General features: G+C 37.4%; 1 protein-coding gene across 7 annotated transcripts; it reads right to left on the bottom strand.

Moving 5' to 3' along the window:
• Positions 1-3,511: 3,511 nt before the first annotated feature.
• On the bottom strand, positions 3,512-9,503 carry LOC122079944 (kinesin-like protein KIN-8A). 7 transcript variants are annotated; one of them, XR_006140564.1, is made up of 8 exons: positions 8,342-9,503; positions 7,475-7,748; positions 7,049-7,099; positions 6,859-6,951; positions 5,603-5,968; positions 4,828-5,520; positions 3,859-3,953; positions 3,512-3,801 (listed from the first exon to the last, which is right to left on the bottom strand). XR_006140564.1 is itself a non-coding variant. In XM_042646744.1 (8 exons), exons 1-7 carry the CDS (start codon positions 9,184-9,186, stop codon positions 3,905-3,907), a joined length of 2,367 nt encoding a protein of 788 aa, XP_042502678.1. In that variant the 5' UTR covers positions 9,187-9,503; the 3' UTR covers positions 3,512-3,801; positions 3,859-3,904. The 7 variants fall into 7 exon arrangements, 4 of the variants coding, with proteins under 4 accessions (XP_042502678.1, XP_042502676.1, XP_042502677.1 ...); XR_006140562.1 differs by having other exon boundaries at positions 3,512-3,782; positions 3,838-3,949; XR_006140563.1 differs by having other exon boundaries at positions 3,512-3,782; positions 3,838-3,953; positions 8,342-9,502.
• Positions 9,504-12,431: the final 2,928 nt, after the last annotated feature.

Below are 12,431 nucleotides of genomic sequence, written 5' to 3'. Positions count from 1 at the left end.
TTCAACTCAGAATAATTCTTACAAGATATAGCACTTACAAAATGTGTGATATTTCTTTCTTATTCAATCATTATTTTACTCAAATGACTCAACCTATATTTATAGGCAAGAACTGATCTTAGACTAGCTGTTAGATTCAACCATGGATATCATCAAAGATGAGAATTATTTAAAACCAATCTAGTCTTCTAAAAATCAACTTAGTATTTCAAAGAAAAAATAATTTTTGGTCTCCAATATTGTTTTATATTTTTTTAAGAAAAAATAATTTTTGGAACTCCTCAATATCAATGAAGATTTTATAGAATTTGTTTAAATAGTTAGAATCCATGTGGTGTCATTATTAAAGTTAAAGCTTAGTCAAAAGCACAACCACGAAGCAATAGATGTTCATAGATGAAAGTCATGCATTACCCACAAAAGTTAATGAAAAAGGACGGGATGAAAGAAGATGATGGAATTCTATAAGGACCTTCTACAGACGATCAATTTCAAGAATGATTGTTCGTCCTAGAGAACTTGGTATGACTTAATATTTTCATATAAGTATGGATAATCGTCACCGACTCACGGAAGTCCGAGAATTATTAAGTCACTTTGTTTTCTAAGTTAAAGCTCCTAGTTTTTTGAATTTCTTTATTTAGGTCTTTAGTTGACTTTTACTTGGGCTTATTTTATATTGTGGGCATTAACATCAAGACACATAACTATGAAAATTAAAACTTTAATCTTATCGTGATTTTTTTGAAATATTCCTTTAATTTGATTTGTTTTGAAGCTCTTTAATATTTCTAATAACAAAATTCTATAGCTTCTTCACGGAAGTCTATTGACGATAATATTTTCTTCAATCAACTTGTCATTTCTTCCATTAATAGTTCCACCTTAAAAAGTTTGAGATTTAACATCCTCTTAGCATATAAACAAACATATTACAATACCCAAACACACATTACATAAGATTCTGATATCTAAAATATAATATATGATTAGAACATTCTAAGTTCAACAATCTCCTGTCTTCTGAATGACAAACTATAATGATGTAGGAAGTATAAAAACATGGAGTATGTTGATTGAAAAATATTTATAACATAAAAAAGATAACTACACCAATTTCAGTTTACCTTATTTCTCAGTAAAAAAGCTCTCATTCATTGACATAATTCGTTTAAGCACAATTATCATTCAATATCAACAAAAATATATCAATTTCTGTATACCTTATTTTTTGTTAACAAGATTCTCATATATTGACATATCTCATATAAGTTTTACCAAACTCTCATTGAATAATCACCTTATATTCTTTAAGGAGAGTTTCTCCTTTTTTGGGTTATTATATAGGTTGAGTAATTATATATCATTACATCAGCATAATATACTTCCCCCATCTTTTTAGATAACAAGGTGGGTCTTTATACATCATTCATATCGTTATATATTTTTCTTCTCGTTTTGACATCTCTAAGAACAAAAATGGATATATCAATAAAAAAGTCTTTTTACCTAATTTTTTCCTTTAACTCATATACATAAAGATAGAAGGTGGCTAGAGGTTGGGGACCAGGGAGAGGCAGAAATGTACATTATTACATTGTATGTTGGATTATTGGAGAGGCAAAAATGTAATTATTAAATTGTATGTTGGATCATTTAATCAATTTTTTTGTTCTAATATTTTATCACGCAAATGATAGATTGTAAAAATAAGTTTCTTTTGACATAGAAGGGAACCAAAGTAGCTAGATTAGATGTATAATGAAAAAAAGGGTGATTTATATCAACCTCCTCTGACGTTTGCCTATATTACATCCTCACCCTAAAAATCCGTTTATTACATTTAAACCCACCCAAACTAACACCGTGAGAGAGGTGTTAGTTTTTGAAATAGAAAAGACATAATTACCCCTCCTCCTCCTCCTCCTCTTCTTCTTCTTCTTCTTCTTCTTCTTTCATCAGTACCTACCTGAAACTTGCTACGGTGCCAAGCTCTCCACCACTCTCACGGGCATCTTACCGAACGATCAATCGAACCGAAGCAAAGACAATACCAACACACAGACATGCTTTTTAAAACACAGAGCATACCACAGAAGATCTCTCCCTATGGATTATAAGACACAATTTTATTCTTCACATAAATTACTTGCCTGATCCATTAAATCGGAATTCATCAAAGGCCTTAAGGACAAAGCAGCAATGAGGGACGCCCCAAAACAAACCAAGTCAAAACAAGTAACTGTCAACAGAAAATGAAGATCACTCCAATTCAAAATGACAAATACAACAGTAAATCCCTAAACCAAGATCCAGAGAACCAATAAATCAACTGATAACCACCAAAACATATCACAAAAGGTTCTAAGAATCACAAAATACTCAACAAATTCTCGAGCAAAGATAAAAACGCCACAAATCAAGAATGATGAAAGCCTCAATAACAAATGAGACCGACATACACAGACTTGAAAAAAATAACTTTCAACAAACCGACTAATCAAATTGCTACCACAAGATGAAGGAGAAAAGAGAAACACGAGCACACAAAACGATTAACAATAAAGCAAAGGAGAGAGAGAGAGAGAGAGAGAGAGAGAGAGAGACTGAAATTAGAGAAGAAAGGGAGAGAGAAGTGAGTTCTAGGCAAATGGAAAGAAGGAGAGGAGAAGCCATTGCCCGTCGCATTCCGACTAGCCTTTGTTGGAGAGGAGAAGCCTTCCTGTCGCCTGGTTCATTGTTCGCGACTTGCCTAAAAGGTATGTGCAGAGAAAACCTAACGTTAGATAAGGGAAGAGGGGATTTGTTGGGATGAAGATATATGAGGGCATTTTCGGGTTTTCAAAAAGTTTCCATGAACCTAACGGCATAACCCAAAAAAGATGCTAACGGTGTCAATTCTGTGGGTTTAAATATAATTTTTGGATTTTTAGGGGGATGATGTAATTTGGGCAAACACCAAGGGAGGTTGATGTAAATCACCCATGAAAAAATCTAGAGAGGAGGCCATCTTTTCAATCCTTTCACATAAGGTTTTACACTTTTTAAGCTAAATTTTGTCACTTGTAGTGAAACTTGAGCAAGCAACTTGAAATGAAGCAAGCGGGTCATAAATTGTAAGGTCCAAACTTGAGCAAGCTATTTTGGTAGTCCCTTCAATAAGTTTACAGGCATAGAGTTCTTACGACAAACAATTGATCAAAACAAATATAGTACGTTTATTCCTACCAAACACCAATCTCTTTAACAAACTCAAAAGAATTTAGAAACAAGAAATTAAGAACAAGAATTTTGGTCCAAAGGAGAATGATCATCCTATCACCTAAGACATGTAGAAAAAATTGAATAGGTCCCTCTCCCTTCTGGGTATTTATGGGCCAAGTAGGGATCTTGGGTGCTGCTGCCGTGCCAAATGCACATGGATGGACCAAGAGAACGGCTCATGTCCTTACTTCTTACAGTAGAATCACTAAGAAATAGAAATATATCATGATAATAGGAAACAAAAATGTTGCTTCAAATTCTACCCACCATGAGAGAGGGTACCATTTTATTAATGATAAAATTCTCTGCTATTGATAATGAGTGGATCTACTGTAGTTTTATCATGAAGAAATTAACATATGAGATGTAATGGAATGGTTCTTTGCTGTTTGCATTGAAAGAGAAACAATTACACAAAAATAATAAATAAGCACCATTTTGTGGCTTCTTGGATTTACAAATTACAAATACAAAGTTAGGCGAGCAGCCAAAAAATCATCTCCTTCTCCATCTGAGACCAACAGCTTGAGCAGAGAGAGTAGCCAAAAAATCATCTCCTTCTCCATCTGAGACCAACAGCTTGAGCAGAGAGAGCGTGAAGAGGAGAACAGACTATAAACACTGGCCATCTTCCACTTCGTCATCTTTTATCGCTTTGGAGGTTCTGGCAATTGGCGAGCAAATCCTGGCTAAAGGAAGCAATTGATGACATGTGGTCCGAACATCAAAAGAAAGCAGAAACATGGATACGCAAGCTGCATCAGTCGCAGAAGAAAGAAACTCACATACATAGAGACAGAAGGGGGGCTTGGGGGCATTTGTTACAGAAGAAAGAACTCACACATATAGTGACAGAAGTAAAGTATAAAGTGTAATGGACCATTTAATCTTTTCTTGTTCTAGTATTTTAACAATGTAAATAATAGATTAATATGAGAGAATATATTAGATTAATATGGGAGAATATATAGGGGTCCATCTTTTCAATCCTTCCACAATAATTTGGTTTTATGTTTTAAGATAATTTAACCACTTGTAAGTGATATTTGAGCATGAATCCATGTAGCCGACCTCATCAAGTTGGTATAAGGCTGAGTTTGTTCTTATTGTAAGTGATATTTGAGCAACCCATTACAAATGGAGAAAGCAAGTCATAAACTGTAAGATCATTCAAAAAACTCGAGCAATTTATTTTGTTTGTCCAGTCAAGTCCATTCATGGCTATAAATCAATCTGAATTTTGAGGAATATAGTAATCCATTGGTTTGTAGAGGCACAGAGTTCTTACAGCAAACAATTCAAGACAAATATTGCACTAGTACTCCTACCAAACACAATCTTTTCATCAAGCTCAAAAAACAAGAAATTATGAACAAGAGTTATGGCCCAAAGGAGAATGAATCATCCTCACACGCAAGACATGAAGAAAATATGGAATATGTCCCTCCTGGGTATATTGATCATAAATCAGAATCATTTTGGTAATTTTGTGGTCACTGGTTCTCTGATGATTTTACAGAAACTGAAGGAAAGGAGAGAGAGAGAGAGAGAAATTCACTGTACCTGGAGAAGCATGGAAGGAGCTGCTGGTGGAGGTCCATTGGCAATATGGCTTCTAGTTTTTCTGCTGTTCAACTTTGTAACTGATGGGCTGTTAGCGGTGGTTATATCCCAGAAGCTCCTTTTCTTAGCCGTTGGTGCTGGCGATAAAAAACGGTGACTTGGGCTCTTTAACTCACCTTCATTTGATTCCTTTTGTTTTAAGCTGGCCCTTGTCACTACCCTCTTGGTTCCCTCTACTACTGTTCTATTTGGTGGATGTATGCACTTCCGTGACAGCTCGTGGATGAAATCATCTTTCTGCTTTAGCTGTAGCAGGTGCTCCTTCTTCATCCTCTCCAACTCAGCCTCCAATGCCTTCACAGTCTTCCGGAGCTCTCGGACTGGCTCATCGGCTCCCCTCTTTTTAGACACTGGGGTGTTGAAGCAGTTCCCTGCTAAGATGGAGGATCTGGATCGTCGTTTCTCATTTGGTTTCCCTGAAGATGGTGGAGGAGACAGAAGTGAACTGACTGATGAGGGAGCTGGAGAGGAATTTGCTGCCAAGGACTGTGCTTGGGCAGCTATTAGCTTCTGTTGTTGGCGTGCCAGTAGTACTCTCAGCTCACGGTTCTCTTTCTGCAATTGAAGTATAAACTTGGCCTGATCGGTCTCCGATTCTGGTACTTGAAGTAACTCTTCGTTTGTTTGACACGCCTGTGGTGTGGGATGATGTTCAATTGCTTTTGTTATCACAATAATGAACAACAGAAATGCAGTGGAAGGCTTAAAGGAATACCTTTGTTCGAATCTCCTTGGCACGATCAGCCCAGTGAAGGGTGTTCTGGGTCTCACCAAATGAAAGATTGCTTGGGCTTATATTGGCAATCATGACAGTGTTGCATGCTCCCCCTAAAGAGTCCTTGAGGAGTTGGGTAAGCTTAGAGTTACGATAAGGGATGTGTTTCTTGCCTTCAACAAGGGCATTGATGCAGCTGCTAAGTGCAAGAAGAGAGCGATTTATGTTCGCACCCTCAATTGACCTCAGTGTTCTCTGATCAGTTGCAAGGGCTCTCTCTGATCCAGCAAGATCAATCAATGAAAGCTTTCCCACTCTGTTGACAACGTTCATGGCAGCATCTTTCACTCGGTATTCAACCATGACCTGAAAGTTATTTAGCCAAGGTAACACCTATAAATTAGGAAGTAGAGAATATACAAATACCACCATATCAAAGATCAAAATATGTCAATGAACCAATTTCTTTTAACAAATTTTTTTATTTTTAAGATATCAGAGTCATCATTCAGGTCATATGTTCCTGATCATTTAGGTATGCGATTCAAATGCTACCAAATCCAAGATCAGATTATGTCAGTAGCAACATTTAACAATCAATTTACTTCTCAATGATCAGTTAACTTATTGGAGTCACTATGTTCAACTGAGGTTAATATGTTAAGAACAGTACAAGAATACACAATAATTTGGGAGAACTCATACACCGGGCTCTTGAGGAAATGGTAATGGCAGGCGGGCTCCTTTAGAACACATTGTTTATTTCAATCACATAACCAAACACATGATGCACATAATAGGAACCAACATAAGATGATAAACTGTCAACCATCTTTTTTCCTTATAAATTACATGTAGTTAAAAAAGACAACATGAGAACTGAGAAGATTGTCGGCAGGACTGACATAAATTCTAAGTATGAGCATCACTGCTGTATTATACATCCTATAAGCAGAAATTTAACAATGATTAGGTACTTGCCAAGTGCACTATCATAGTGGCTCTGAGGAATGAGACTTTGGAATTGATGAACCAGATTCTTGACCAATTCTACTTGGATCTTAGATCCAAATGTGTTGTCTTCAAGCCTTTTCTTAGTGAAAACACAGGAAGGTTTCTGAATGTTTGGCCATACCACTGGGTTGATTATAATGGTGGCCCCTTTTATAATGAATGGAAACTCTTTGTCAGCCTTAAATCTTGCAGAATGGGGATAAAGAAGTTGGCTTACCATAAGGCTTGGTATTTGAAATTACCTGCAGGATAGCATGAGAACGAGAAGAAGTCTCGTTCACTCGAGTTGGTTCAGTGGTTCGGTTTTGGTTCCCACGCTGAAGCAATGCCATTACCTGTACCAAAAACAAAAAACATATTGTAATCTACATTCTGTTCCTTTTAACATTCCGTCAATCAGCATCGACATAGAAAATTTGAGTGGTGAAATACCTCGTCTGTTGAGTAGGCTCGGTATTGAGTGAGTCCTGCTGCCACGATCCCCTGATGCAGCCAGAAATTTTTTGCTTTAGAGTACATGATTCAAGACTTAGACTTAAAATCCATCCCAAGTCATCCGAGTTGAACCATAGGGTGGATTGGTAAAACAAAAGAGGAAACATAATTATGTTTCTTGATTTAGATTTTTTCACAATCTATAATCATCCATAGTTAAATCATAAAATCAAGCTCAAAAAAAAAAAAAAAAAAAAAAAAAGAATAATGGTATTGCTTCAGATTTCGAACTGCTTGCCCTATGAAGATGACTTCCATCACCAAAATATAAGAGAAGAGTACATAACTAAATGATTGTACTTGATTATCCTACTGAATAATCAAGACTTCAGAAGGAATGCAGTATCTAAGTTAAAGGTATACCTGCTTATCTTCCCTGAGAACCAAAGGCCTTCCAGGGGAGAGAAGATCCCTGACTGTTTCATTATAGACCTCAAGGTAAGAAAGTTGAACCACATGGTTACCATCACAACTCCTTTGACGAATCTTAGCAAAAAGGTCCTTAATTGCCAAAACCATCACCCCTGGGTTCTCAACTGTCCCAAGCATAGTGTAAGTCTTTCCAGCTCCTGTGGCCCCATAGCAGAACACTGACCCGTTCCTCCCCTGTAGAACTGCTTCAACAAGCTCAGCTGTCCTGTACATCCAAATTGGTAACTACTTCTGTTAGACTTTACCTAAATGTTATAAGAGATGGGACTAGCAATCAAACCCTCAGAAGGACAAAAGGAGATTTGAAGGGAAAACAGAAAATTCAGTGGTATCAGTCCAGGTTGATATCCCATGTAACATCGAATGGAGCTTTATTAAGCAAAGAGTAGAAGTTCCCATAAAAAAAGGGACTCAAATGAAAAGAAAATCAGGATAGTTTTTTGAAACCTTTTAAATCATCACAGAGACTTCAGCCCCTGCTCTGGAAAGATGAACTTGGTTGCTTCACAATAAGGAATCGAAACAAAAATGGAAAATATTTAACCTTTTCCGCATAAAATTAACACAAGCAGAACATTTAAGGAATTGAACTTGGTTGCTTTACAACAAGGACTCGAAGCAAAAATGGAAAAGATTTAATCTTTTCTGCATAAAAATAATGCAAACAGAACATGTAAGGAATTGAACTTGGTTGCTTCACAACAAGGAATCAAAGCAAAAAATGGAAAAGATTTAATCTTTTTTGCATAAAATTAATGCAAACAGAACATGTAAGGAATTGAGGCTTTGAAAACTCACGTTGTAGAGTAAACTTCCTGTTGGGTGGTAGAATCAGGGAATGAAGCATCAAAGGTAAAATGGCGTCCCCTTAGTCTCTTCAACCGGAGGTAATCCATCTCTGATGCAAATTCCGTGAGATAAATATCCCTCTGGTTAACAATCCGAACACAACACCGCGAACCAGCTTCTTTCTCTTTCTTGGCCATGGGCCTAAGCCTAACAAAAACAAGAATACGGCTACCAACCCTAGATTTCTCCGAAATAGTCTCCAATTCTTGCACGGTTTTAGTCCCTCCAAGCCCTTTCGGTTCCGATTGAGGACCCAAGCCGCCCATGGAGAGCTTCCTCACCACTTTATTAGTCAAATCCGCTGTCTCCTTCCTTGGGCAAGTAAACCCCACAATCTGATCAGTACCACCCACCATCATATTCTCCTTGGAATCTTCAGAGACATTGGAGACACTCGGCGGTGGCAACACGAAGGTCCTTGTGACAATGGAATTGGGTAGTATGTTTTCTCTCATTGCTGAACAAGGTTTCTGTTCTTTCTGTTCTTTCTGCTCTTTCTGCTCTTTGTTGTCTACTCCTTTACCAGAACCATGGAGGTCGACGCTTAGATGGGGCAAGAAACGCTTATCTTCGATTCTCGCAGACTGGGTCTTCTGTGAAGCGGCAGCTGCTTTCTGCTGCTCATACAAGAGTGTCAAAGCTTTCATCTTTTCCTTCAACCTATGATGTGGGTTCCTCAGCCGAGATGGAGAAATTCCTGGATCATCTTGAAGGGTCCGGGATCGTGCTCGTTGGGTTGTTGCAATCGAATCATCTTCGTTACTGAAGACCTGTGAACGGGTGGAAACGGGCATTCTAGAAGAAACTAAAGAAACACCAATTGAAGGCAAAAGAAAGCTATATCTATTCAAACATCCCCTGCAACGAAAGCCATGGATTTCTGCTCAAGACCCAGATGGCCAAACTAGTCAAAAATGCCGGAAAATGAAAAATCTCGTAGAAAACAGAAAATCTTGTCAAGAAGCTGGTTTTGAGATGTCAAAGAAGAAAATGGAAGTAGCTAAGCAGCACCGGAGGTCAAACAGGTGAAAAGAAGTTCAGGAAGGGTAAAGCGATTTGGGGATTAGTTTCAGAGTGACAGTGAACCGTAGGATGATGGTGAAATGGACGGCATGTAGTGAAGCGAGGGAAGAGAGATTTTGAAATGCTTGAAAGTTGTTTATAACGGTCAAAATGTGTCAGAGCTAAACGACCAGTAGTACTCACACAATGGAGGGGATGTATCCATTTCAAAAAAAAAAAAAAAAAAAGGGTCTGTACTGAATGAGGTGGTCCCAGTATCCATTCTTTTCATAATCTTTTCCTTTAAATAAAGCAATAAATTGGCTTATTCTCTTAGATCTTTAGATATTCTTATTAAAATTATGAGCATTTCATTAATCCTGGCTTTTCTAACCCAAAAAAATAATACTAATAATTTACTACTGGCTTCTCATTGGCTGTGCAATAGAAAACAATGGACCCCACAGCTTTGCCACGTGGGACTTCGAACTACAGCTATAAAAGAGAGAAAGAGAGAGATGGTGAGAGTAGAGATTCGTTAAAGTAGGGGTGTCAACCGGTCGGGCCGGTCCGGTTTCGATCGGGCTTAATCAGGCTTGAAGACTTTCAAAGGCTACACCATGTCCGCCCATTTAACTAATTGGGCTTAGTTATTGAGGGCATGGTACACTTTATATTCGGTCGGTCGGCCTCGGGCTATAATCGGGATACTTTAATCAGGCTTTAGTCGGGGCCTCAATCGAGCTACGGACATGTTTAATGTTAAACGGCCTTTAACCGGTTTTTAAACGGGCCCTCTTTAAAATGTGCTTTTATATTCCGGCCCACTCATGCAAGCCCAAAAAAATGACAATAAATCAATAAATGATACCAAATATAACCATTATTTAAAATGTGAACATGTCTTTACTTTTTACTTTTTATTCTTTAATTTGAGGGGTAAAATAGGTATTCTACAATCATTAAAGGGTCGGGCCAAGTAGGTGCACAATAGGCCAGTCTCGGTCGGGTGTTATTCGGTCGGTCTCGGTCGGGTGCCCGATGGTCCAAGTAGCAAAACTGAGACCGACCATTTATAAACGGGTCGGGCTCAAACTCGACACGTTTAATAAACGGTTCGGGCCGGGCCAGTCTATAAATAGTCGGTCCCGATCGATTTAGTCGGGTCGGGCCACGAATTGACACCCCTACCTTAAAGCATACAATGAAGACTGGAGAATCAAAACGGTGCCCTCTCTTGGACGAAATGGAATCTAAAGGGGCATTTTGAAAAATACTATAACTTATGAGGGTATTTGTGAACCTTAGGGGGAAGTGAATATTCTATTTCTTTGGCTGTCAGTAGGGACTTGGCTACAACTCGAGTAGCAACCAAATTTTTTCCACCTCTTTCTTGAGGCATGATGGGATATCAACCCATTGTGATAATAATTATCCTAATCCACCATTTAAGTGGGAAAAAAATGATTTTCATTACTCATTAGTTCATTTGAATTTTTGAAACCATTGTTGGATCTAGCTCTGACCTCGGATCCTTTGTTGCTCAAATTTGCATCAGGTGAGATTTGAGAAACCTTGGTTTCCACCCCATTCTCATTGAAGTAGTGAACACTTTGATATACCTCATTATGGCTGAAATATTTGTAGGGAAATTATTGCTAGAGATAGAGTGGTGATTATAAATGCCAATATTTTTTGGAGCACGAGAATCTTGTCTGCTTACATTCTTCCATGCTAGTGCTCCCCTATCTTGAAATGACCTTTTTGTGTCCTCATATGATTCAAATACAGGTTCATTCTAGTTCTTCTATTCTAACTATGCTACCGGACAAGAATCAATTCCCCTACTTTTTATGAGGTAAATTTTCTTGTGATTGATTTATGGAATGAAGCTTTCATATATTGACCATGAATATGGAATGACTTGGCAAATCCAACTATAGATGAGAATAGGTTGTCTAGATTGCTACATGCTAATTTTCCAATTAAATTTACCTATCATGTGTTGGCATCATGGTTTAAGAGCATGGTATCATCCCCAAAACCGTTATAGCATCTAAATGGATCGGTATTGGATTGCCCATATAAGACAGAATTACCATTGTTTTACCTTAAAAAATGTGTTTTTTTTTTTTTTTTACCCTTGGTCCATACAGTTCAACTGATATGGTATTGGCCAGGTATCGGGATCGAACACTTGCCAAATCAATATGGAATGGGTGATCCGATACCAATACTTAGAACCATGGTTGATATATTTTTCTTATATTTTCAACAATTTTTTTTTTTCTAAAAATATAATGAATCTTCAGAACTTAATCCTGTTACATGGTCACTTTTGATCGAGTTCAAATTTAATAGGCAATCAAGGTATTATGGGACCTACTTGTACACAAAACTTGATATGTAGCAGATTTGCCACGAGATAAACATTTCGTCCTACCGCCTAACTTCCTACATAGGCTACCTCCCTTCAAATAATTAATTCAAAAAATTATAACTTTGAAGATCAAAAAATTGAGTGAGTGGAAGTAAAGAAAACACAACCCAAGATTAGTACTTAATTGATAAATCAGTTGTAAAAATCTATTGCATCCCAAGAACTATAAAGTTGGATTAGATAATTTGAATCAAAGTGATCAGGTGAGCTTTCTCAACATTTTCATGGCCACCATATATATATATATATATATATATATATGTAACCCATAAAATATATGTAGTTCTTAATACCTTTCACTAAAAAGGAGTTTCTTTGAAAGCGGATCGGCATCCTCTTTGTGGTTTGACTCAGACACACGTCTTCTTAACGTTGAAGAGAGATATAGAATGTATTAGTGAGCACTCATAGTGAGTATGGACATAATCATTTCATTTAATCATGAATAAAGGTTCTCCTATTATCTATAATACTCATTAATAAAGCAACCCTTTACCAAAAAGAAAAAATTAATAAAGCAACCAAATTATGAGCATTCATGCACATGTATTGTGACCCAAATGTTCTCACCCATCATTTTCCCTTCCCCCCCCCCCC

This window comes from Macadamia integrifolia, chromosome 5, assembly GCF_013358625.1.
Source record: "Macadamia integrifolia cultivar HAES 741 chromosome 5, SCU_Mint_v3, whole genome shotgun sequence".
Lineage (NCBI taxonomy): Eukaryota > Viridiplantae > Streptophyta > Magnoliopsida > Proteales > Proteaceae > Macadamia > Macadamia integrifolia.
Note: the sequence above shows the minus strand (reverse complement) of the source record. Positions and strands in the feature narration are given on the sequence as shown.